Source organism: Schistocerca nitens, chromosome 7, assembly GCF_023898315.1.
Source record: "Schistocerca nitens isolate TAMUIC-IGC-003100 chromosome 7, iqSchNite1.1, whole genome shotgun sequence".
In the NCBI taxonomy this organism is placed as follows: domain Eukaryota; kingdom Metazoa; phylum Arthropoda; class Insecta; order Orthoptera; family Acrididae; genus Schistocerca; species Schistocerca nitens.
In genome coordinates, this window is record NC_064620.1 from 588,573,833 (window position 1) to 588,597,845 (window position 24,013).

Here is a 24,013-nt window from a genome sequence, read left to right on the forward strand (position 1 = left end):
ACAATGGGCGCGCCGGACCCGGGGGCGGCGGCGGCGATGGCGGGGGAGGAGGGGGCGGCGCCAGCGAGGCGAGCTGCCGGTCGCCCCGCACAAAGGATACGGCAGAGAACTGTGGGCGGCGCTGCTGCGTCTGCAAGACTGCGACCGCCTCCAGCTGCCGCGGGCTGTTGTGGTAAGACATCCATTGCTTTTAAGGCCAGAGGCTGTTTCTCCTGACGTACAGTTGAAACCTAAAACACTCCGAAATAAAGTAATATCTTTATAACTGCTGGGAACTTACCATTTTAAGACGACTTCATGAATCCGTTCCATACTGTTGAACGGTCGCAGTGGCTCACACCTACTTCTTTCAATTGGTGATCCCCAACAACACTACGTGATTGTCTCCTGTTTTCATGCCGAACTTTAAAGCATCTCAGACAGCTTTAAACCCTTTACACACACGGCTTGTGTCTCATCGTCAGACATGCTACATGTATACTACTGGCCATTACAACTGCTACACCACGAAGATGACGTGCTACAGACGCGAAATTTAGCCAAAAGGAAGAAGATGCTGTGACATGCAAATCATTAGCTTTTCAGAGCATTCAAGGTTGGCGCCGGTGGCGACACTTATAACGTGCTGACATGAGCAAAGTTTCCAACCGATTTCTCATACACAAACAGCAGTTGACCGGCGTTGCGTGGTGAAACGTTGTTGTGATGCCTCGTGTAAGGAGGAGAAATGCGTAACATCACGTTTCCGACTTTGATAAAGGACGGACTGTAGCACATTGCGGTTGCGGTTTATCGTATCACGACATTGCTGTTCGCGATGGTCGAGATCGAGTGACTGTTAGCAGAAAATGGAATCGGTGGCTTCGTTCAGGAGGGTAATACGGAACGCCGTGCTGGATCCCAACGGCCTCGTATCACTAGCAGTCGAGATGACAGGCATCCTATCCGCATGGCTGTAACGGATCGTGCAGCCAGGTCTCGATCCATGAGTCAACCGATGGGGACGTTTATCAGACAACAACAATCTGCACGAACAGTTCGACGACGTTTGCAGCAACATGGACTATCAGCTCGGAGACCATGGCTTCGGTTACCCTTGACGCTACATGACAGACAGGAGCGCCTGCTATGGTGTACAACGACGAACCTGGGTGCACGAATGGCAAAACGTCATATTTTCGGATGAATCCATGTTCTGTTTACAGCATCATGATGGTCGCATCCCTGTTTGCCGACATCGCGGTGAACGCGCATTGGAAGCATGTATTCGTTATCGCCATACTGGCGTATCACCCGGCGTGACGGTATGGGGTGCCCATGGTTACACGTCTCGGTCACCTCTTGTTCGCATTGACGGCACTTTCAACAGTGGACGTTACATTTCATATGTGTTACGACCCGTGGCTCTACCCTCCATTCGATCCTTGCGAAACTCTACATTTCAGCAAGATAATGGACGATCGCATGTTGCAGGTCCTGTACGGGCCTTTCTGGATACAGAAAATGTTCGACTGCTAACCTGGCCAGCACATTCTCCAGATCTCTCACCAATTGAAAACGCCTGGTAAATGGTGGCCGAGCATCTGGCTCGTCAGAATACGCCAGTCACTACCCTTGATGAACTGTGGTATCGTGTTGAAGCTGCATGGGCGGCTGTACCTGCACACTCCATCCAAGCTCTGTTTGACTCAATGCCCAGGCGTGTCAAGGCCGTTATTATGGCCAGAGGTGGTTGTTCTGTGTACTGATTTCTGAGGATCTGTGCACTCAAATTGCGTGAAAATGTAATCGCATATCAGTTCTAGTATAATATATTTGTCCAATGAATACCCGTTTATCATCTGCATTTCTTCTTGGTGTAGCGCTTTCAATGGCCAGTAGTGTATTTTCCGTCATGCTTCCTGAATGTTCTGAAACGACCTGCTACTTGTCACGGAACTTAATGTGCTCCTCATCGTAATATACGACAGCAGCGCTCTCCAATGTCATTTCTCGGCTGCATCGGGTGCGTCCGGTAGCTGCGCGATCAGCTCGGCGGATTGGTAGCCGAAAGAGCCCAGGTTTAATTCCCTGCGGGGAATTCCACTATTCAGACGGCTGGGCAGGCACATGGCCTGAGCCAACAAATGAAAGAAGAGAACACAGTTTCTTTACGATAATGAACGCATGTGAAATAGGTCGGAGATTATCTCTCCTCAGAGACTGGGTGTTGCGTTATCCATACGTTCGTATGTTGATAACTGAAATTCCACTATTCAGATCGCTGGATAGGCACATCGTCTAAGCCAATAAATTAACAAGAAGAAGAACACGGTTTCTTTACGATAATGAACGCGAGTGAAATAGCTGCCTTACTCCTGTCACTGGAGCGTCAGAGATGAAGGGATAAAATCGCGAAGAAGATTCCTGACACGTTGTTGGTTTTGAACATTCATCTGCTGGTACAGGACCAGTACGTTATGCTGCACAACGATCTGAAGTGCATACTGGTGACAGTTACTCGTTAACGCAATTAAATCTGCAGCTCAGTTTCAGTTTTCAATTGCATATAGTTAATATAGTGTCGTGAGTCAGTTTTCGTATTTATAATGCCCATATTAACGATGTTGTGTTCGCTACTATCGCTCTGAACCAATGTTCAGATGGTTCAGATGGCTCCAAGCACTATGGGACTTAACATTTGAGGTCGTCAGTCCTCTAGACTTAGAACTACTTAAATCTAACTAACCTAAGTATATCACACACATCCATCCCCGAGGCTGGTTTCCAACTTACGACCGTAACAGCAGCGTGGTTCCAGACTGAAGCGCTTGAACCGCTCGGCTGAACCAATGTGCTTCGTCACATAGATCGGGATTCGTTTCATAATTTCATTCGAATGAAAGAGCAGATTTTTTCGTAGCTGCTCAGCATCAGCGAGAAAGATGTTTACAGGACATGAGATAGTTGAAAAACCCAAGAGATAGGTACATATACACTGAAGAGAACTTTTAACATTTCAGTGTATAATCATTTATACACCTAATGATGGCGTAACAGCCGGAAACCGGTTCGTGTTTAAATATTGTAGAATATTACACCAGTGTTATGTGTGTTTCATTCATTAGGTATAAAATATTCTACCAAGAACCGAGGGAACAATCAGGCAATTCGATCAAAATCTTTTGTCTGAAAATGACTTAATGCCGAAATTGCAATCGCAAAATAAAATTATTAGAGTGGAATTCAAGATGACATTAAAGTTTATTGAAGCTTTGGAGGAGACGTATCACAAGAAAGAATAAATATAGAATCGCTGGTTTCAGGAGGGCCATGCAGAATGGCACTCGCTCTGCTGTGTGCCGTCACGTAACGTGAGTCAGGAGCTGGACTTGTTTCCAAAAAGACAAGTATCAAATGGTTCAAATGGCTCTGAGCACTATAAGACTTAACTTCTGTGATCATCAGTCCCCTAGAACTTAGAACTACTTAAACCTAACTAACCTATGGACATCACGCACATCCATGCCCGAGGCGGGATTCGAACCTGCGACCGTAGCGGTCGCGCGGTTCCAGACTGTAGCGCCTAGAACCGCTCGGCCACTTCGGCCAGCAGATAAGTATCGGGATGTACTGTGCGTCCATACGTGGAGCATGACGGACTGTAAGTGAAGCTATCGTTGTTGCTGCTAGCGTGACGTGGCAGTAGGGAGAGAGGGGGTGAGGGTGCTGAGCGCAACAAGTCCTGGTCACGGGGGGGGGGGGGGGGGGGGGGGCACTGCGAGGTCCCTTTCAGACGAATCCCAGTCGTGTGATACATCAACCTGTGAAGGAACCGGGGGGAACTAATATTGCCAGATTTGACTTCGTTGTTACAACGACCGAGAACTTGGTTAGATGATCGTTGGTAGCCATTAGGAACACAACATGATGACCTCTGGCTCACAAAGCGTGTTGTTTGCACAGTAGCCGTTATATTTATGACTTGCCAAAGCGAGTGGCCGCACCCTAAATTAGAGGTCTCCGTGACACTGCGAGGTTATATTTCAATTAGATAAAGCGAAACGGCATGTTCTCCGTGTTCTCTTAAACTCTCTCGCGCTTCGCAGCGCGTTCTCCACACTCGATGAAAATATCCCGTCATGGTTCACCAAGACTTCCCTAAATTGTTCTTTCTTGCCAAGTTCGATATTGTTTTTTAGAAATTAGCTGTTGTTTTCGCCAAATTTGACCTTTATCTAAAAGAAATATTGATGATTTCTTTACTCTTATGTTATATATATATATATATATATATATATATATATATATATATATATATATATATAGAGAGAGAGAGAGAGAGAGAGAGAGAGAGAGAGAGAGAGAGACAGTTTCTAAGCTGCTTTCGCTGTCACATGAAAGAGCGTTACGGGAATTTGAAGATTATACCCAAACCTCAGCGTTCAAGCTAATACGCACATGAAAACAAGTTTTCCGTCACTTGGGTTACGAGATGTCCGGAACCTGTACAGAAAATTGGAAAAGAGATCAACATAAACATCATTTCCGCCCTTTTTATTGCTCATGAAAACCACACATTGCATATTGTACCAACATACTGCCAGAACTTCTGAGGTGGTGGTCCAGACTGATGTATAAACCGGTACCTCTAATACACAGTAGCACGCCCACTTGCATTGATGCATAGCTGTATTCGTCGTGGAGTACTATCCACAAACTCATCAAGGCTCTGTTGGTTCAGATTGTCCCACTCCTCAACGGCGATTGGGCTTAGATACCCGAGAGAGGTTGGTGGGCCACGTCGTTCATAATAAGTCATTTTCAGTCTATTCCAGGCATGTTCGATTGGGTTCATATCTGGAGAATTGCTGGTCACTCTAGTCGAGCGACGTCGTTATCCTTAAGGAAGTCATTCAGAAGATATCCACGATGCGGGCGCGAATTGTCGTCCATGATGTTGAACGCCTCGCCAATATGCTGCCGATGTGGTTGCACTATCGGTCAGAGGATGGCATTTACGTATCGTACAGCCGTTACGCCTTCCAAGACCACCAGTGGCGTAAGTCGGCCCCACATACTGCCACCCCAAAGCTGCACAGCTGGACAGTGTGTCTAAGGCGTTCAACGTGACCGGGTTGGCTCCAAACACGTCTCCGACGATTGTGTGGTTGATGGCATATGCGGCACTCATCGGTGAAGAGAACGTGATGCCAATCCTGAGCGGTCCATTCGTCATGTTGTTGGGCTCATCTGCACTGCGCTGCATGGTGTCGCGGTTGCAAAGGTGGACCTGGCCATGGACGTCGGGAGTGAAGTTGCGCATCATGCAGCCTATTGAACACAGTTTGAGTCGTAACACGATGTCCTGTGGCTGCACGAAAAGCATTATTCAACATGATGGCGTTGCTGTCAAGGTTCCTTCGAGGCATAATTCGTATGTAGCGGTCATCCACTGCTGTAGTAGCTCTTGAACGGCCTGAGCGAGGCATGTCATCGACAGTTCCTGTATCTCCTCCATGTCCGAACAACATGTCCGAACAACGTCACTTCGAAATGCGTGGACACTTCCCGTGTTGAAAGCCCTTCCTGGCACAATGCGGACGCGATCGAACCGCGGTATTGACCGTCTATGCACGGTTGAACTACAAACAATATGAGCCGTGTGCCTCCTTCCTGGTGGAATGACTGGAATTATCGGCTGTCGGATCTCCTCCATCTAATACACGTTGCTCATGCATACATCTTTGGGCGGGTTTAGTGGCATCTCTGAACAGTCAAGGGGACTGTGTCTGTGATACAATATCCACAGACAACGTCTATCCTCAGGATTTCTGGGAACCGGGGTGATTCAAAACTTTTTTTGCTGTGTGTTGTACTCAAAATACAAATTTAACTTTCAATAGCTATCTGTTGCCAATGTTAGCAGGTTTATAACATTTTCATACTAAAGAATTACAAATTTCACTACACTTCATAAAAACCGCCGATTTCGCGTTAATTTCCTAAAATCCGCTAATGTCGCTTTACCGTTTTCGGGAACTTTCCTGTTTATAACAGTAAATAAGGTTTTGTTGTCTGCTATCCTTGTTCGTGTTGCACGGCCGTGTAGTGACACACTGCATATACCATTTCTGTCATTGGGTAGAAATAACTAAAAACAGCTAAACGGTAATGTGAATAGTGGTAGTAATGGGATAGTAGTGTTTGATGGTCAACAACGCAGGTAAGGCACGTGTGACGCTGGACTGTGCGTGTTCAGTACGGAGTATGCATCAGTGCGGGTTGTTTACGACTAGTGCGCACCTTCGTAATTGCATTGAGAGGGCTAGGCCGACGTCCAGTGAAAGACTTAACAGAGTTACAAAGAGGGCAGATATTGGGGGCTCGATTATATGGAGCAAGAGTTACAAAGAGGGCAGATATTGGGGGCTCGATTATATGGAGCATCAGTAACCAAGACAGCCAACATATCGAATATTCGAGAGCAACGTTTTCAACAGTCATGACAGCCTACACAAAACGTCATCGTGTAAACGTAATAGTGGGCGCAAATTAAAACTAAATGACAGAGATCGTCGCACGCTAACACGAATTGTGTCAAAACGACACAAAACTACAGTAGCTGAAGTGACTGCAGAACTCAATAGCCATATTCGTGACCCCGTATCTATCGACACTGTCCGCCGAGAAGTGCGTAAAGCCAATATTCATGGACGAGCAGCTGTATGAAATCATTAGTGGCGACAACCAACGCAAAGAAGCGTAAAACATGGTGTCAGGAGCATAATTCCTGGACGGCTGATCAGTGGAAACACGTCATATGGTCCGACGAGTCATCCTTTTCGTTATTTCCACCACCGGGCTTGGTTTACGTCTGGAGAACGCCAAAAGAAGCCTACGATCCTGATTGTTTGATTCGAACGATTAAGCACGAAGCTGGAAGTGTGATGGTATGGGCAGCCTTATCACAGTATTCTGCTGGTCTCATCATCACTCTCAAAGGCCGTGTTACAGCCAAAGATTACCAAAGATTACGTGAACACTTTAGGTGATCAGGTGCACCCCATGATTTGAATGTTGTGCCCCAACAGTGATGCCATATTTCAGGACGATAATGCACCCATTCAAAAAACCAGGACAGTTTGGAGCATGCAACTGAACTGCAGCGTCTTCCCTGGCCAGCCCAGTTCCCGGACTTGAACATTATCGAACCCTTGTAGGCGGTACTGGAGCGCAGACTGCGGAGCAGATTCCTGCCTCCCTCGTCACTACAAGAGTTCGAAGAGGTTATGATCGAAGAGTGGCATAACATTCCACTGGAGATTACACAACCATTATATTCCAGTATCCCAGGAAGAATCGCAGCTATACTACTGACAACTGGAGGTCCAAGCAATTATTACTACGAGAGTCACTCCAAAAGAAATGCACACTATTTTTTTTAAATCCATCTTTTATTCTACATGTTTGAAAGTTTTACAGTGTGTAGATACATCCTATAGGAACAATATTTTCATTTCTCCACATGATTTCCATCCCTCTCAACTGTCTTACGCCATCTTGGAACCAGCGCCTGTATACCCGCACGGTAAAATTCTGGACCATCCTGTTGGAGCCACTGTTTGGCATCGTGCACAAGGGAGTCATCATCTTCAAACATTGTGCCACGAAGAAGGTCTTTCAGTTTCCCAAAGAGATGATAGTCACATGGACCCGGGTCAGGACTGTAAGGTGGGTGTTTCAGTGTTGTCCATCCGAGTTTTGTGATCGCTTCCATGGTTTTTTGACTGACATGTGGCCGTGCATTGTCGTGTAACAGCAAGAAATCCTGGTTTTGCCGATGTGGTCGAACACGACTCAGTCAAACTTGAAGTTTCTTCAGTGTCGTCACATATGCATCAGAATTTATTGTGGTCCCACTTGGCATGATGTCCACAAGCAGGAGTCCTTCGGAATCGAAAAAATCCGTAGCCATAACTTTTCCAGCAGACAGTGTGGTTTTGAATTTTTTTTCTTGGGTGAATTTGCATGATGCCACTCCATTGATTGCCTCTTCGTCTCTGGTGAAAAATGATGGAGCCATGTTTCATCACCTGTCACAATTCTTCCAAGAAATTCATCTCCACCATTATTGTACTGTTCCAAAAGTTCGCTGCATACCGTTTTTCTTGTTTCTTTGGGAGCTACTGTCAACATCCTGGGAACCCACCTGGCACAAACCTTTTTTAACGCCAACACTTTCAGTATTCTGCAGACACTTTCTTCGCCTATCCCAGCGTAGTGTGACAGTTGGGTCACTGTGATGCGTCTGTCAGCAGTCACCAATTCGTTAACTCTCTGCACATTGTCTGGGGTGTGTGCATTACGAAGCTTGCCGCTGCAAGGAAAATCATCAATATTGCCGTGCCCGCCTTCATCACGTAACCTGCTTTCCCACCGACTAACTGTACTGCGATCGACAGCAGCATCTCCATACACCTTTTTGAACCTCTTGTGGATGTTTCCCACTGTGTCGTTTTCACACCACAGGAACTCTATGACAGCACGTTGCTTCTGACAAAGTGTAGCAGCCATCTTGAAGATATGCTGTGACGGCGCCACTCACGGGAACAGGTTAAACTAAGTCTGAAAACAAGCGGGAAGGATGTATCTACACACTGTAAGACTTTCACACACGCAAAATGAAAACTGTATTTTTACAAAAATAGTGTGCACTTCTTTTGGAGTGACCCTCGTAATCTAGTCCCAAGTAAGTACAGGTGTTTACATTATTTTTCCTATTCCCTGTGGTATAGTATGAACTGGGTATGACATAAGGTATCGTGAACGTAACTGTGCGTCACAGATTGACTGGCACATCTAGGGGCCCTAAATTCAATTCTTCTGCCTCAGAATTCTCACGATCGATCGTGGCCTCTTAATCGAGGTGAGCGAAAGAATTCGGAAATGAACACGCAGAGCTAAGCGATTGAAGCTGCCAGATCCGGACGGCCCCCTATCTAAACTTTGCCTTCGAAGTAATTGTTATTCCGCGGCCGAGCGTCGTTCCCGCGAGATTAAACCGGAGCGAGTCCGCCGCGCGCCTGCAGAGTCGGGTTTTTCTCACCTCTCTGCCGCGTGCCCCCCCAGCCGACTACGGTATGACAGTCTCAAGATTGCGGCAGAACGTATTAACCGTGCCGGGCACACAATTACGCGGCCCGGCCGCCGGCTGGCCGGACGCCGACGTCACTCGCTGTGCGCCATTAATCACGCGCGCTGCCTGATGGGTAATTCTGCAGCCGCATCCAGCGCCGGGGCGGGGCGCCGCGCCGGCTTGCCACAGCTCTACCCCCCGCCCTCCTCCCCCAACACCATTAAATGGCTCTCCGCTGATTTATGCACATCCCGCGTGTATCAAGAGTGTCTGCATATTTCATGAAACCTTCGCGCTACATCAAACGGCTTCCTGAGCGTCTTAGCTCTGCATCTTCTCTCCCGCCGGGCGCCTCCCTAATCCCTTGACACATGTCGCTACTCGAGACTGGCTGCGAAAATGGCACCATACGTTACCCCTTCCCCCATCGCCACTCATCCACTATCGGTCCCTCTATCCGCCTGCCTTCCTCACACCCGTTTGTCGCACACAGATGTCTGTGCATGCTTCCTGTGAGGCTTTCGTGAACTGTTCGGTAGCGTTCCCTGAGATACTGCTCCTCAACTACGGTGGCTGAGAGCTCTCTACAGGCTTCGGATAGGTGAAGAGGTTTCCTGCACGGCACATGGGGGAATGTCGGAAGGTCATAACCAAGCCTGTACCAAATTTTTGCTTTTAGACTTGCTACAATGAAAATTTTCTAGCATCAGAATGCTTCCTTAGCATTGTTCACTCTTGGTTATGTCTGAAAGTCAATTGAAAGGAGTTTGAGCTTTAAAGTAGCTGATGAGATACAGCAGAGGAAGATTCACGAAAGTATATGGGTCATCAACTCTTGTAAAGCAGACTATGTGGTTAACAGCTTCGTAACATTACTAAATCCGTATTTGTTGGATGTGAGGTCCGCCAGTTATGCACAACACCGTACTTCTCAGTACCCAAAAATGTTTAGGCACCACTTTGCCATCATCAGTGGGTTTTCGTTTTTATTTATTCTGCAATGTGAACATTTTTGTTAAATGATTATAAAATTATGTGAATTTTTAGTTCAAACAACAGATCCTTTCTTTTGTAAATACCTTTACATTTGGTGTGCACGAATTTTATGGATCACTTGTGTGTTAATTCACAGCTAGCTTGTCATCTGCAACCAAACGATGTTTATGAGAGAGTTTTTTGCTGGGAGTTAACCTATTTCTACAATGTAATTTAGTTTTTCGCGATGTTTTCGCGCCTACATTCGTTTTTACTTACGTTTTCGTGAGGCAAGCACTTCCATTCTCCGCATGATGCTGAGGTGTTGTGATGCACACGTAACTATAACAAGTATTATCCCCAAATAACGTAGTAAAATACTTTTCAGTTTTCAACCGCTCGGCTAATCCCGCGCGGCCGTTAACCAAAGTACACGTTGTGCCCCAGTTCCGTTAGCACTGTTGCTATGAAAACTAAAAGTCATAGATTAGGTTTACAAAATCACTGTATTTAATCAAAATAGTCTCCCCCTGAATCAAAACACAGCTGAAATCGTTTTCGAAATGCTTTGACACCATTACTGTAGTCACTTCTGGAGCTGCATTTAGTACTGCGAGTTTTCTCGGCCGTCCTTAATTGGACCATAACTGTGTCCTTTCACTGCCAACTTCAATTTGGGGACAACGAGAAGTTGCGTGGGTACAAATTCGACGAATAAATTGGGTTATCCAGGACTGTGATCCACTTCCTGGCCAAATATACGTGTTTTGTGGGCTGGGGTGTCGTCATGCAGGAGCGACCAGGAACATGTCTCTCGGTATTCAGGTTGATTGCGTCGAATTCTCGCCCACAAATGTTGGAGGACTCAAAAAAATTGATGCTGCCTCACTGCTCCATTACCATTTTCCGACGAGTGTCAGATACGTGCTATTACATCCACGGCCAAGATGGCTGCTGCAGCAATGCTAGCGCTTTGACTTTCTAAAACTTCAAAGATTATAACGCCGCAACTCGCGAAGAGGTAGCATTGCAATTTGGAATTTCACACGAGCAATCCTAACGGAACTGGGACACAATGGGTTCGTTTAGTATCACAGGTAGTACCGCTTCTGAATAAATGGGATATGCCTGTAGCTCAAGTAAAACTTAGTAACAATGGTCATCGGCGTCTACTTCGCGATACGTAGTAGTAAGTTAAGAGTCATACAGAGCATGCTATAAAAAATGCACCTATGAACCAAAACATTATGGCCACCTGTTTAATAGCACGTTGTTCCAATTTTCAAACACAGTACATCAGAGATAGTGCTTGGCATGGATACTGCAAGTTCTTGGCAGTGAACCATAAGTATGTTACTCCAAATATCAACGCACATGTCAAGCAATTCCCGTAAATTATGGGATGGTGGTTACGGGCATGCAGCTGGTCCCAAATCAGCGCCTACAACCGCGAGACCACCGCGGCCGGCAACATCGTACGTGGAACACTCTCATTAGCTAAATGAGTTGTCACTCAGCAGCAGAGTGTGCACTGATCTGAAACTTCCTGGTAGATCAAGATTTGTGCCGGACCTTGTCTGGAAACTGGGAATTTTCACCATTGCGGGCAAGTGCTCTAACGACTGAGCTATCCAAGCACACGATCCAAGACTCGCCCTGGGGGAAGTAAAGCTGCTACGACGAGTCGTGAGTCTTGTTAGTTAGCTCAGCCGATAGCTCGCTCGCCCGCGAAAGCTGAACGTCCATGACTCGAGGCGCAGGCCAGCACACAGTTTTGACCTGCTAGGACGTTTCACTAACTAACTAAGTATGCTACGCTATTGCAAACTACCCACTGTAATGTTGTCAAGAACATATAACGAAACTGAAGAATGAATGTACAAATTCCACACATGTAGATGATAATAAAAGAATATGGTTCCCAAACTGGCATAAAAACATTGCGACCGCATGCCATATTAACAAAAGAAAGGGAGCGTTTCATACAGACGGCCATAAATAAATTTCAGTATATGCTCAACCACAAAAAACCATAACAGAACAACAGTATTTTTAACAATTCGTAGCTTACTATGGAATACCATTACTATAAAATGGCCATTAAAACTGTTACACCAAGAAGAACAGCAGATGATAAACGGGTATTCATTGGACAAATATATTATACTAGAACTGACATGTGATTACATTTTCACGCAATTTGGGTGCATAGATCTAGAGAAATCAGTACCCAGAACAACCACCTCTGGCCGTAATAACGGCTTTGATACGCCTGGGCATTTAGTCAAACAGAGCTTGGAGGGCGTGTACAGGTACAGCTGCCCATGCAGCTTCAACACGATACCACTGTTCATCAAGAGTAGTGACTGGCGTATTGTGACAAGCCAGTTGCTCGGCCACCATTGACCAGACGTTTTCAATCGGTGAGAGATCTGGAGAATGTGCTGCCCAGAGCAGCAGTCGAACATTTTCTGTATCCAGAAAGGCCCGTACAGGACCTGGAACATGCGGTCGTACCTTATCCTTCTCAAATGTAGGGTTTCGCAGGGATCGAATGAAGGGTAGAGCCACGGGTCGTAACACATCTGAAATGAAATATCCACTGTTCAAAGTGCTGTCAATGCGAACAAGAGGTGACCGAGACGTGTAACCAATGGCACCCCATACCATCACGAAGGGTGATACACGCTTCGAATGTGCGTACACCGCGATGTCGCCAAACATGGATTCGACCATCATGATACTGTAAACAGAACCTGGAATCCGAAAAAATTACGTTTTGTCATTCGTTCACCCAGGTTCGTCGTTGAGTACACCATCGCAGGAGCTCCTGTCTGTGATGCAGCGTCAAGGGTAACCGCATCCATCGCCTCCGCGCTGATGCTCCCTGCTGCTGCAAACGTCGTCGAACTGTTCGTTCAAAAAAAAAAATGGTTCAAATGGCTCTGAGCACTATGGGACGCAACATCTGTGGTCATAAGTCCCCTAGAACTTAGAACTACTTAAACCTAACTAACCTAAGGACAGCACACACATCCATGCCCGAGGCAGGATTCGAACCTGCGACCGTAGCAGTCACGCAACTGTTCGTGCAGATGGTTGTTGTCTTGCAAACGTCCCCTCCTGTTGACTCAGGGATCGAGACGTGGCTGCACGATCCGTTACAGCCATGTGGATAAGATGCCTTTCATCTCGACTGCTAGTGATACGAGGCCGTTGGGATCCAGCACGGCGTTCCGTATTACCCTCCTGAACCCACCGATCCCATATTCTGCTAGAAGTCATTGGATCTCGACCAACGCCAGCAGTAATGTCGCGATACGATAAACCGCAATCGCGATGGGCTACAGTCCGATCTGTATCAAAGTCGGAAACGTGATGGTACGCATTTCTCCTGCTTACACGGGGCATGAGAACAATGTTTCACCAGGCAACGTCGGTCAACTGCTGTCTGTGTATGAGAAATCAGTTTTAAACCTTCCTCATGTCAGCACGTTGTAGGTGTCGCCACCGGCGTCAACCTTGTGTGAATGCTCTGAAAAGCTCGTCATTTGCATATCACAGCATCTTCTTCTTGTCGGTTAAATTTCGCGTCTGTAGCACGTTATCTTCGTGGTGTAGCAATTTTAATGGCCACTAGTGTATTTTATTTGTAAATGTTTAGATAACTTAAGTGTACTCTCAGTAAACACTACAGATCTGATAAAACATTTGTTATAGATTAATTGTGTTTTCATGAAAACTGAAAAACGCAGACTGATGTTCAACAATAACGTTTATTTTATAGATTGTCGTAAACTGGCCTTCGGCTTTCTACGTCATCCTTGGACAACTTAGGACTAAATAGATATTTCACACAGCAGCGAGTGTTCATAGCTATAGCAAGACTGCTTTTCCAAAGATACGTGCAGTGCTGATGTTGCGTCGACGCTCTTTTTAGCCTTTATTTGTCTGCGTCTATCCGAGGAAGTCAAAAGCAGGTTCACAACAAACTGTGAAATAAATTTAAGATAATGCTCATTTGTTATTCCGTCCGATATTTAATTGCACTACATGATTCGATCACTCAGTGTCATCTTCAGATGTAACAAGTTGGGCAGCAACCAGCTCAGGAACCACATATCAGAGTAGCACTCTGGCTCCTCTGATATGTGGTTCTGAGTAGACAAGATGATTTGATGACGCTACTACTTAGATGTGAAGATGATACTGAGTGATCGAAACGTGTAGCATATTTGAAAATGTGCAGCTGACGTGGAACAGAAAGTGAAAATTACCTTAAATATGAATATGGTTGCTGTTTTTCACAAGAAAAATTCATCGGATGTAGTATAAAATAAATATTATTGTGGGACATCAGTACTGTCTTCCCCCCATGAACCATGGACCTTGCCGTTGGTGGGGAGGCTTGCGTGCCTCAGCGATACAGATAGCCGTACCGTAGGTACAACCACAATGGAGGGGTATCTGTTGAGAGGCCAGACCAACGTGTGGTTCCTGAAGAGGGGCAGCAGCCTTTTCAGTAGTTGCAAGGGCAACAGTCTGGATGATTGACTGATCTGGCCTTGTAACAATAACCAAAACGGCCTTGCTGTGCTGGTACTGAAAACGGCTGAAAGCAAGGGGAAACTACGGCCGTAATTTTTCCCGAGGGCATGCAGCTTTACTGTATGATTAAATAATGATGGCGGCCTCTTGGGTAAAATATTCCGGAGGTAAAATAGTCCCCCATTCGGATCTCCGGGCGGGGACTACTCAAGAGGATGTCGTTATCAGGAGAAAGAAAACTGGCGTTCTACGGATCGGAGCGTGGAATGTCAGATCCCTTAATCGGGCAGGTAGGTTAGAAAATTTGAAAAGGGAAATGGATAAGTTAAAGTTAGATATAGTGGGAATTAGTGAAGTTCGGTGGCAGGAGGAACAAGACTTCTGGTCAGGTGACCACAGGGTTATAAACACAAAGTCAAATAGGGGTAATGCTGGAGTAGGTTTAATAATGAATAGGAAAATAGGAACGCGGGTAAGCTACTACAAACAGCTTAGTGAAGGCATTATTGCGGCCAAGATAGATACGAAGCCCACACCTACTGCAGTAGTACAAGTTTATATGCCAACTAGCTCTGCAGATGACGAAGAAATTGAAGAAATGTATGATGAAATAAAAGAAATTATTCAGATAGTGAAGGGAGACGAAAATTTAATAGTCATGGGTGACTGGAATTCGAGTGTAGGAAAAGGGAGAGAAGGAAACGTAGTAGGTGAATATGGATTGGGGCTAAGAAATTAAAGAGGAAGCCGCCTGGTAGAATTTTGCACAGAGCACAACTTAATCATAGCTAACACTTGGTTTAAGACTAATGATAGAAGGTTGTATACATGGAAGAACCCTGGAGATACTAAAAGGTATCAGATAGATTATATAATGGTAAGACAGAGATTTAGGAACCAGGTTTTAAATTGTAAGACATTTCCAGGGGTTGATGTGGACTCTGACCACAATCTATTGGTTATGACCTGTAGATTAAAACTGAAGAAACTGCAAAAAGGTGGGAATTTAAGGAGATGGGACCTGGATAAACTGAGAGAACCAAAGGTTGTACAGAGTTTCAGGGAGAGCATAAGGGAACAATTGACAGGAATGGGGGAAAGAAATACAGTAGAAGAAGAATGGGTAGCTTTGAGGGATGAAGTAGTGAAGGCAGCAGAGGATCAAGTAGGTAAAAAGACGAGGGCTATTAGAAATCCTTGGGTAACAGAAGAAATATTGAATTTAATTGATGAAAGGAGAAAATATAAAAATGCAGTAAATGAAGCAGGCAAAAAGGAATACAAACGTCTCAAAAATGAGATCGACAGGAAGTGCAAAATGACTAAGCAGGGATGGCTAGAGGAGAAATGTAAGGATGTAGAGGCTTGTCTCACTAGGGGTAAGATAGATACTGCCTACAGGAAAGGGATGGGTAGAGGACAAATGTAAGGATGTAGAGGCTTGTCTCACTAGGGGTAAGACAGATACTGCCTACAGGAAAATTAAAGAGACCTTTGGAGAAGAGAACCACTTGTATGAATATCAAGAGCTCAGATGGCAACCCAGTTCGAAGCAAAGAAGGGAAGGCAGAAAGGTGGAAGGAGTATATAGAACGTCTAAACAAGGGCGATGTACTTGAGGACAATATTATGGAAATGGAAGAGGATGTAGATGAAGATGAAATGGGAGATACGATACTGCGTGAAGAGTTTGACAGAGCACTGAAAGACCTGAGTCGAAACAAGGCCCCCGGAGTAGACAACATTCCATTGGAACTACTGACGGCCTTGGGAGAGCCAGTCCTGAGAAAACTCTACCATCTGTTGAGCAAGATGTATGAAACTGGCGAAATACCCTCAGACTTCAAGAAGAATATAATAATTCCAATCCCAAAGAAAGCAGGTGTTGACAGATGTGAGAATTACCGAACAATCAGTTTAATAAGCCACAGCTGCAAAATACTAACACGAATTCTTTACAGACGAATGGAAAAACTAGTAGAAGCCGACCTCGGGGAAGATCAGTTTGGATTCCGTAGAAATACTGGAACACGTGAGGCAATACTGACCTTACGACTTATCTTAGAAGAAGGATTAAGGAGAGGCAAACCTACGTTTCTAGCATTTGTAGACTTAGAGAAAGCTTTTGACAATGTTGACTGGAATACTCTCTTTCAAATTCTGAAGGTGGCGGGGGTAAAATACAGGGAGCGAAAGGCTATTTACAATTTGTACAGAAACCAGATGGCAGTTATAAGAGTCGAGGGACATGAAAGGGAAGCAGTGGTTGGGAAGGGAGTAAGACAGGGTTGTAGCCTCTCCCCGATGTTATTCAATCTGTATATTGAGCAAGCAGTAAAGGAAACAAAAGAAACATTTGGAGTAGGTATTAAAATCAATGGAGAAGAAATAAAAACTTTGAGGTTCGCCGATGACATTGTAATTCTGTCAGAGACAGCAAAGGACTTGGAAGAGCAGTTGAACGGAATGGATGGTGTCTTGAAGGGAGGATATAAGATGAACTTCAACAAAAGCAAAACGAGGATAATGGAATGTAGTCGAATAAAGTCGGATGATGTTGAAGGTATTAGATTAGGAAATGAGACACTTAAAGTAGTAAAGGAGTTTTGCTATTTGGGGAGCAAAATAACTGATGATGGTCGAAGTAGAGAGGATATAAAATGTAGACTGGCAATGCCAAGGAAAGCGTTTCTGAAGAAGAGAAATTTGTTAACATCGAGTACAGATTTGTCAGGAAGTCATTTCTGAAAGTATTTGTATGGAGTGTAGCCATGTATGGAAGTGAAACATGGACGATAAATAGTTTGGACAAGAAGAGAATAGAAGCTTTCGAAATGTGGTGCTACAGAAGAATGCTGAAGATTAGATGGGTAGATCACATAACTAATGAGGAGGTACTGAATAGGATTGGGGAGAAGAGGAGTTTGTGGCACAACTTGACCAGAAGAAGGGATCGGTTGGTAGGACATGTTATGAGGCATCAAGGGATCACCAATTTAGTATTGGAGGGCAGCGTGGAGGGTAAAAATCGTAGGGGAGACCAAGAGATGAATACACTAAGCAGATTCAGAAGGATGTGGGTTGCAGTAGGTACTGGGAGATGAAGAAGCTTGCACAGGATAGAGTAGCATGGAGAGCTGCATCAAACCAGTCTCAGGACTGAAGACCACAACAACAACAACAACAACAGTACTGTGTGCTTCAGTTTTTAAAGATCTATATTCCTCGAAGTACCGACTGAATAACCGTAAATTTTCTTTAAATTACAGTCCCCAGACGATAACTATTATGAATAAACGAAACATATATGTTAAAAATAAAATAAACATTCAGTTGCTAAACACAGAAGTTTTCTTATTACCCTGATGGCCGTGAGGTTCGTTGTGAGGAATAGAAATGTGTAGGGAAATCTTCGATTCTTCTATGTAATTTATACTGTGTATGAAAATAAATTGAATCTTGCTGTTACAAACACAAATATGGACGAACTAAAGAGAACTACGCTGTTGATGGTGTATAGATGAGGTGAACGAACCACTAGTGGAATGAAAGACATTGCCGTATCTTGTAAAAATTCAGGACCAACATTAACAAATCTGACAAACTGATACCTGACAAACGGACTCCTGATCGGAAATAGAGAAAAAAATATGTTGTGAACATGGGTCCGGAGATGGACGGTGGGTGTGGAATGACAATCACATCGTACCGGAGGACAGTACAGGGATGCATGCCACGCATATGACAACAGATGTTCATAGTGGCCTCCATAGGATTCAGTGCACGCGTTCACATGTCGCACCATGGGTTGCGACGCTCTTTCGCACGTGCTGGCCTCTCTCCGGATAGCGTCACAGGCGACGAAAACACGCTGTTGAAGGGTCTGCACACGAGGAACTGGTTCAGCATAAACGACGCTTTTCAGATGCCCCCAGAGGTAGAAATCCAGGGGAATTAAGTCCGGTGATCTAGTAGGACAAGCTACAGGCCCTCCGCGTCCTATACAACGTCCGGGAAGATGGTGAGGTACCAGCGAACTGTAATGCAGAAAAACACAATGAGCGGGGTTAAGAATAATTTGTAATATATAGAGGGAAGTGATATACTGTATTTGGATGAGTAATACAGTCTAAGTAGCATGTTGGTTAGTAATGGCCTATATCTATCTATTTCAGATGAGTAGGCATCGGTACAACCTCCAGCTTTTCTCACCTGAAATGGTTTGCGCTAATGTAAGTTTACACAGACTGTAAAGATTAAATGCTGATTGAGAACTTCATACTTGGAATACATGAATTTTAGCGTCACATGAGAAATACACTTATGTTTTTTAACTCGTTAGTTGAAACAGAATACACGAGGCCTGTTCAGAAAGTAAGCTCCGATTGATTGCCAAATTGAAACCACAGTGAACATCAGAAATGTTTTACTTGGAACAATTAGCTACACCTTTCAGCTACTTCTCTACGTAGTCGCCGTTCTGACTTAGACTTCTGTCATAGCGTTGTACCAACTTTTCAATAGCCTCATCATAGAAGGCAGCCGCCAGTGCTTTCCGCCAATTCTCCACGCTGGCCTACACCTTGTTGTCTGTGTCAAAATGTTGTCTTCAAAGACAGCGGTTCATGTGACCAGAGATGAAACTCAGGGGGAGACAATTGCGGACTGTATTGTGGGTAATCTCACATTTCCATTTGAAAACGATGCAGGAGCATCTTCATTGCCCCTGCAGAATGCGGCTGAGAATTGTCTTGAAGAAGAAACAGCACGACAGTTATGTAATGTTAGCTGCATAGCTTCAGGCGAAATTTCTCACCAGGCCCTCGTACTTGGCGGCAGACACTATTTTCTAGACATCTTTACGCACTCACTGCGAGCTCAGAAATGAGAAGAGCGACGTGATGCTAACTGGGGTTATACTAGAGACACTACCCAACACATCTGTGCAAAGCTTTATCGGATTTTCATAGTCCTTTCCATTTCGCGACCGATCGGAGCTTACTTTCTGAACGCCCCTCGTAGTTCATTGGTACTTGAATGCATTATTCCTTAAATAACTTAATACATTTCTGATATATGAAATTAATTGATTATAGCTTTCAGTAGAGAAGAGGATGTACTTCTGTCTGCACACAGTAAGTCGAGCAATACATTACTGCTTGTGAGCAGTATACTTCAAACACTATGCAGGACGCCATTGGGGAGGAGGAGCCTTGGAACAATAGTTCTTCGGGCCTTCTCTTCCCGAGCGACATTACCTTATTACTACATTCTTAGTATGTGGTGCCGGTGTTTATTTGTTTTATGATTGTTGTGTTGCTTGTGACTGTGTTGTGGCATGCATTGTTATACATTGTTGGTTTTGGTCCCTTACATGTTGACCCTTCAGGGTCATGTTCACTTAGTATTCCTTCTTCGGTTTCGGAATCTGTGGTCGTGTTTGTGTCCACCCATGTGGTTTGTTGTGTTGTTTGTGCTTGTCTCTGCCTCCTTCAATATGGGTTTTGGTCCTTTAATTCTTCGTGCAGAGTGTTGAATACAATATCGGCTACGCTATTTATTGTGTTCCAGTCATCGGGATTACGTGTTATTATGGCGATGTCATTGTCATTCTGTATAGGTCTCACTTGTGCTAGCATGTTGAACAGCAATGTGACATGTTCTGGTGTTCCATTTTCTCAGCATACGCCTACTTCATCGTTAGTTAGTTCAAATGGCTCTGAGCACTATGGGATTTAACATCTCAGGTCATCAGTCCCCTAGAACTTAGAACTACTTAAACCTAACTAACCTAGGGACATCACACACATCCATACCCGAGGCAGGATTCGAACCTGCGACCGTAGCGGTCGCGCGGTTCCAGACTGAAACGCCTAGAACCGCTCGGCCACATCGGCCGGCCTTTAGTTAGTCCCATACGGTTTAAATGTACCAGATACGGCCCGTGGCCTGTCAGGAAATGGACCATCCCGCGGCTTTGGTCGACTTGTTTCAGTTGTAGTCTTTTGTGTACATCAGGATAGAAAGAGAGTACTCGGCGACCCTTGTCGGATGCATCCCACCCTCTCTGCCATGTTGGAATCCACCATTGTTTCATTTGTATTTTGTTCATAATTTTCGTTCCCGTAATTTCGGTGACTTTATCGAGCCTGTGCCCGTTAAGCCAGCGCAGCTCTGTAACGTATTGTTATGTATATAGGGCAGGTCCCCATCACAACGCAAAGTGCCTCTAGTGACGTGGTGTTAGAGGCTCCGCTCATTCTCAGGGGTACACTGCCTCTTGCAATTGTCCTGTTAGTCTATTTACGTATTTTTCTTTGACATTTGCACTGTATAAATTATATTCTCATCAACTACGTAGTAACAAATTATATGGAACCATTTTAACAATTGTTAAGCATTCAATTCGCTGTAACCTCAGAGAAATCTTTATGTATTATGTTCTTTATATTAAAAAAAAAAGTAACAACTGTATACCAATAAGACTGTAACGATGAGAAGTCTTTGCTATTAGATATAGAAGCGTCCGACCCACCTTACATTTCAAGGCGGTGGGTTACTCTGTACTATTAATCAAATGTAATGCAGAAGTGGGGTGGTGTTGTATCATGCAGAAACCACATAAACTGTCGTACTGCCCAAGGCACGCTCTTTAGCCGACCCAGGCACAGCATTCCGCAGGAATAGCAAGTACGTTTCTCCGTCTAAGTGTTGTGGAATACTCACAGGTCCGAGTATGTGGTGGCCAAGAACCCGTGCCCATACATGGATGCTAAACCGATGCTGATTGGATGTCTCAACTATTTCCCGAGCCCACAGATGACGGTTTTGCAGTTGATGGTGCCAGCTCTGGTATATGTTGCTTCGTCGATAAAGAGAACCGATGACAGAAATCCCGTAATTGTGATGATCTGGTGCAAAAGCCATCGGCAAAATCCTTCCCTTAGACGGATATTCGCTGCTGATAGTCGTTGCACTCGCTGCAGGTGTTAGGGATAGTAGCGGCTGTCATACAGGATACACAAAATGGTACTTTGGCTTACACCATGTTCGCGGGCCACTTGCCTGGAGCTTCTACTACGGCTCTTCTCGATATCCTGTAGAATTCTGGTCCTCTAAATCTGGTGTACGCACATCCCGACCCCTCCGTGCAACCGTGGGAGTGGCGCAGTGGTTAGCACACTTGATTCGCATTCGGGAGGACGACGAGTCATCCTCATTCAGATTATTCGTGATTTCCCTAAAATCGCTTCAGGCAAATGCCGCGATGTTTCCTTTGAAAGGGCACAACCGATTTCCCTCCCGATCCTTCCCTAATGCGAGCCGGCCGGAGTGGGCGAGCGGTTCTAGGCGCTTCAGTCTGGAATCGCGCGACCGCTACGGTCGCAGGTTCTAATCCTGCCTCGGGCATGGATGTGTGTGATGTCCTTAGGTTAGTTAGGTTTAAGTAGTTCTAAGTTCTAGGGGACTGATGACCTCAGATGTTCAGTCCCAATGCGCTCAGAGCCATTTGAAGCTAATCCAATGGCACCGATGACCTCACTGTTTGGCCCCTGCAAATCAACCGACCAGCCTCCCTGCACTTTCGTATAAGTTAAAGCAGTGGTTCCCAACAGGTGGTCCGGGGACCACCAGGCGTCCGCGAGCTATGTCAGAGGGGTCCGCAAGATGCTATTAGAATAAAAAATATATTAAATATATTTCGTATGATAACAGATTTTTAGTTTGGGCCGCTTCCTGCATCTGCAGAGCCTTAGCGAACGCTAACTGCTGCGTGCAGCATGTTCCTAGAACCAACTGACACTAACACATTCTAGCGCAAAACTAAAATTAGATAGATGCAAATAGTTCTGCTGTATGCTGTTAGACTACCGCGCTGTTTCTTGGCAGCTCACAACTGACAATCACTTTACACAGGCGACAGTCGGCCATTGTTAATTTATTTCCAGTGCTTTCACAGACCGTTTTATTTACATATTCAATTTTCTGTATTAAAACAGTAGTGTTTGTAAAAAGTTATTTTTGGGGAAGCTACAGTTCGCGTAGTTGAAAAATGGACCGTTGGTTAAAAAGTGGTTCGTTGAAACGAGAAAGGCCTACAGGTGAAGAGGAAGATAATGCATTTGTTTAACTAAACACTCAGATTTGAAGACAAAGAAATTTAACAATACCAACGATGGCTAAATTGAAAAGCTCAATATTTTTTCAATAATAAATATGCGAATATTTTTTCGAAGTACCGAAAGTAGAAAACGTATAAGAAGAGTCTTAATTTGGCTTTTTCAGGTACTTGATACTGTGATATGACAAGGTACCAATCATGCTCGATGAGGGGGTCCTCGAGAGAATTTTGTTGGGAACCCGTGACTTAAAGGATCCATTATCACACAAATGCCAAAAAGGGCCAGAAATGTTGTGTGATGTGGTTGGTGCCTCTGAAGGTCCCTTTTTTGGTATAGCCGCACCGATTCTCGACCGTTTCCTTGTGCTTTGCCACACGCTTGCTCCTGATACGAATAGAAAATCATTCTTTTGTTTACAGTACGCAGCGTCAGTCATACAGCCTGCAACGCACAAGGAATACACGACACGTGGTCAGGGGAACTTTTATTTGTCAGCGCCGTCTGCAATGGCAACGATGCATTTCGGAACACATGTTCACAGGACCTTCTTTCATCCATTTCCAGTCAGGTATTCGTCCATGCAGTTTGTCGATTTTTTTGCTTTTCACCCTGTATATGAGACTGCAATAGCAGTTACCGCAAAGTACTTTACAGAAAGTTCTGATAACGGAATGCTGCTGTTCGTAAGAGGGACGGGTGCGTCATGACCGGAACGGTCCAGCAGCTACGAAGTGGAGAGGAAGCCGATGTGGTTAATAACCGACTATCGCTCGGCCGTGTTTCGGGTTACGCGTGCTGGCGCGCACACCAATCTCAGAACGCAAATAAATTTACCGGCGACGGGCAAACAAGCAGCGTGCGCGCGTTTTCCATTTCATGCCGGCGCATCGGTGGGAATCATGACGCCGCTACCGCATTACCTCCCAAATAATCAGACACGCCGGCTGCGCCGCTGCTGCTCGCCGTGCGGTTAGCCGGAGCGAGAGCAACGGGCCTCTTTCAGCCGCCTGCGTCCGCCGCTGATTGGGAGTAAACAACTGTAAACGCTACATTCGCAAATACTGCGGCGGGCTCGTAAATTACAGAAAAATAAACATCCCGCAGTCCGCGGCTGCTCGTTTATATTTCAGAGTGAGTGGACGGCGCTTGTTTTTGGTCCAGAAAGGCAATTATTCTTGAAAGAGAGCAGCAGCAGCAGCCGCAGCGCTGCAAGCGAATGCGGGCGTGCGTTCAGCAGACGGTACGCTGA

General features: G+C 45.2%; 1 protein-coding gene across 1 annotated transcript in view; it reads left to right on the top strand.

Moving 5' to 3' along the window:
- Window positions 1-24,013, top strand: part of LOC126195761 (neural Wiskott-Aldrich syndrome protein-like) — a 114,822-nt gene extending 90,809 nt beyond the window's left edge. Inside the window, exon 3 of the mRNA XM_049934388.1 lies at window positions 23,926-24,013. Coding sequence (XP_049790345.1) covers window positions 23,926-24,013 — 88 coding nt within the window. The remainder of the gene's footprint in view (window positions 1-23,925) is intronic.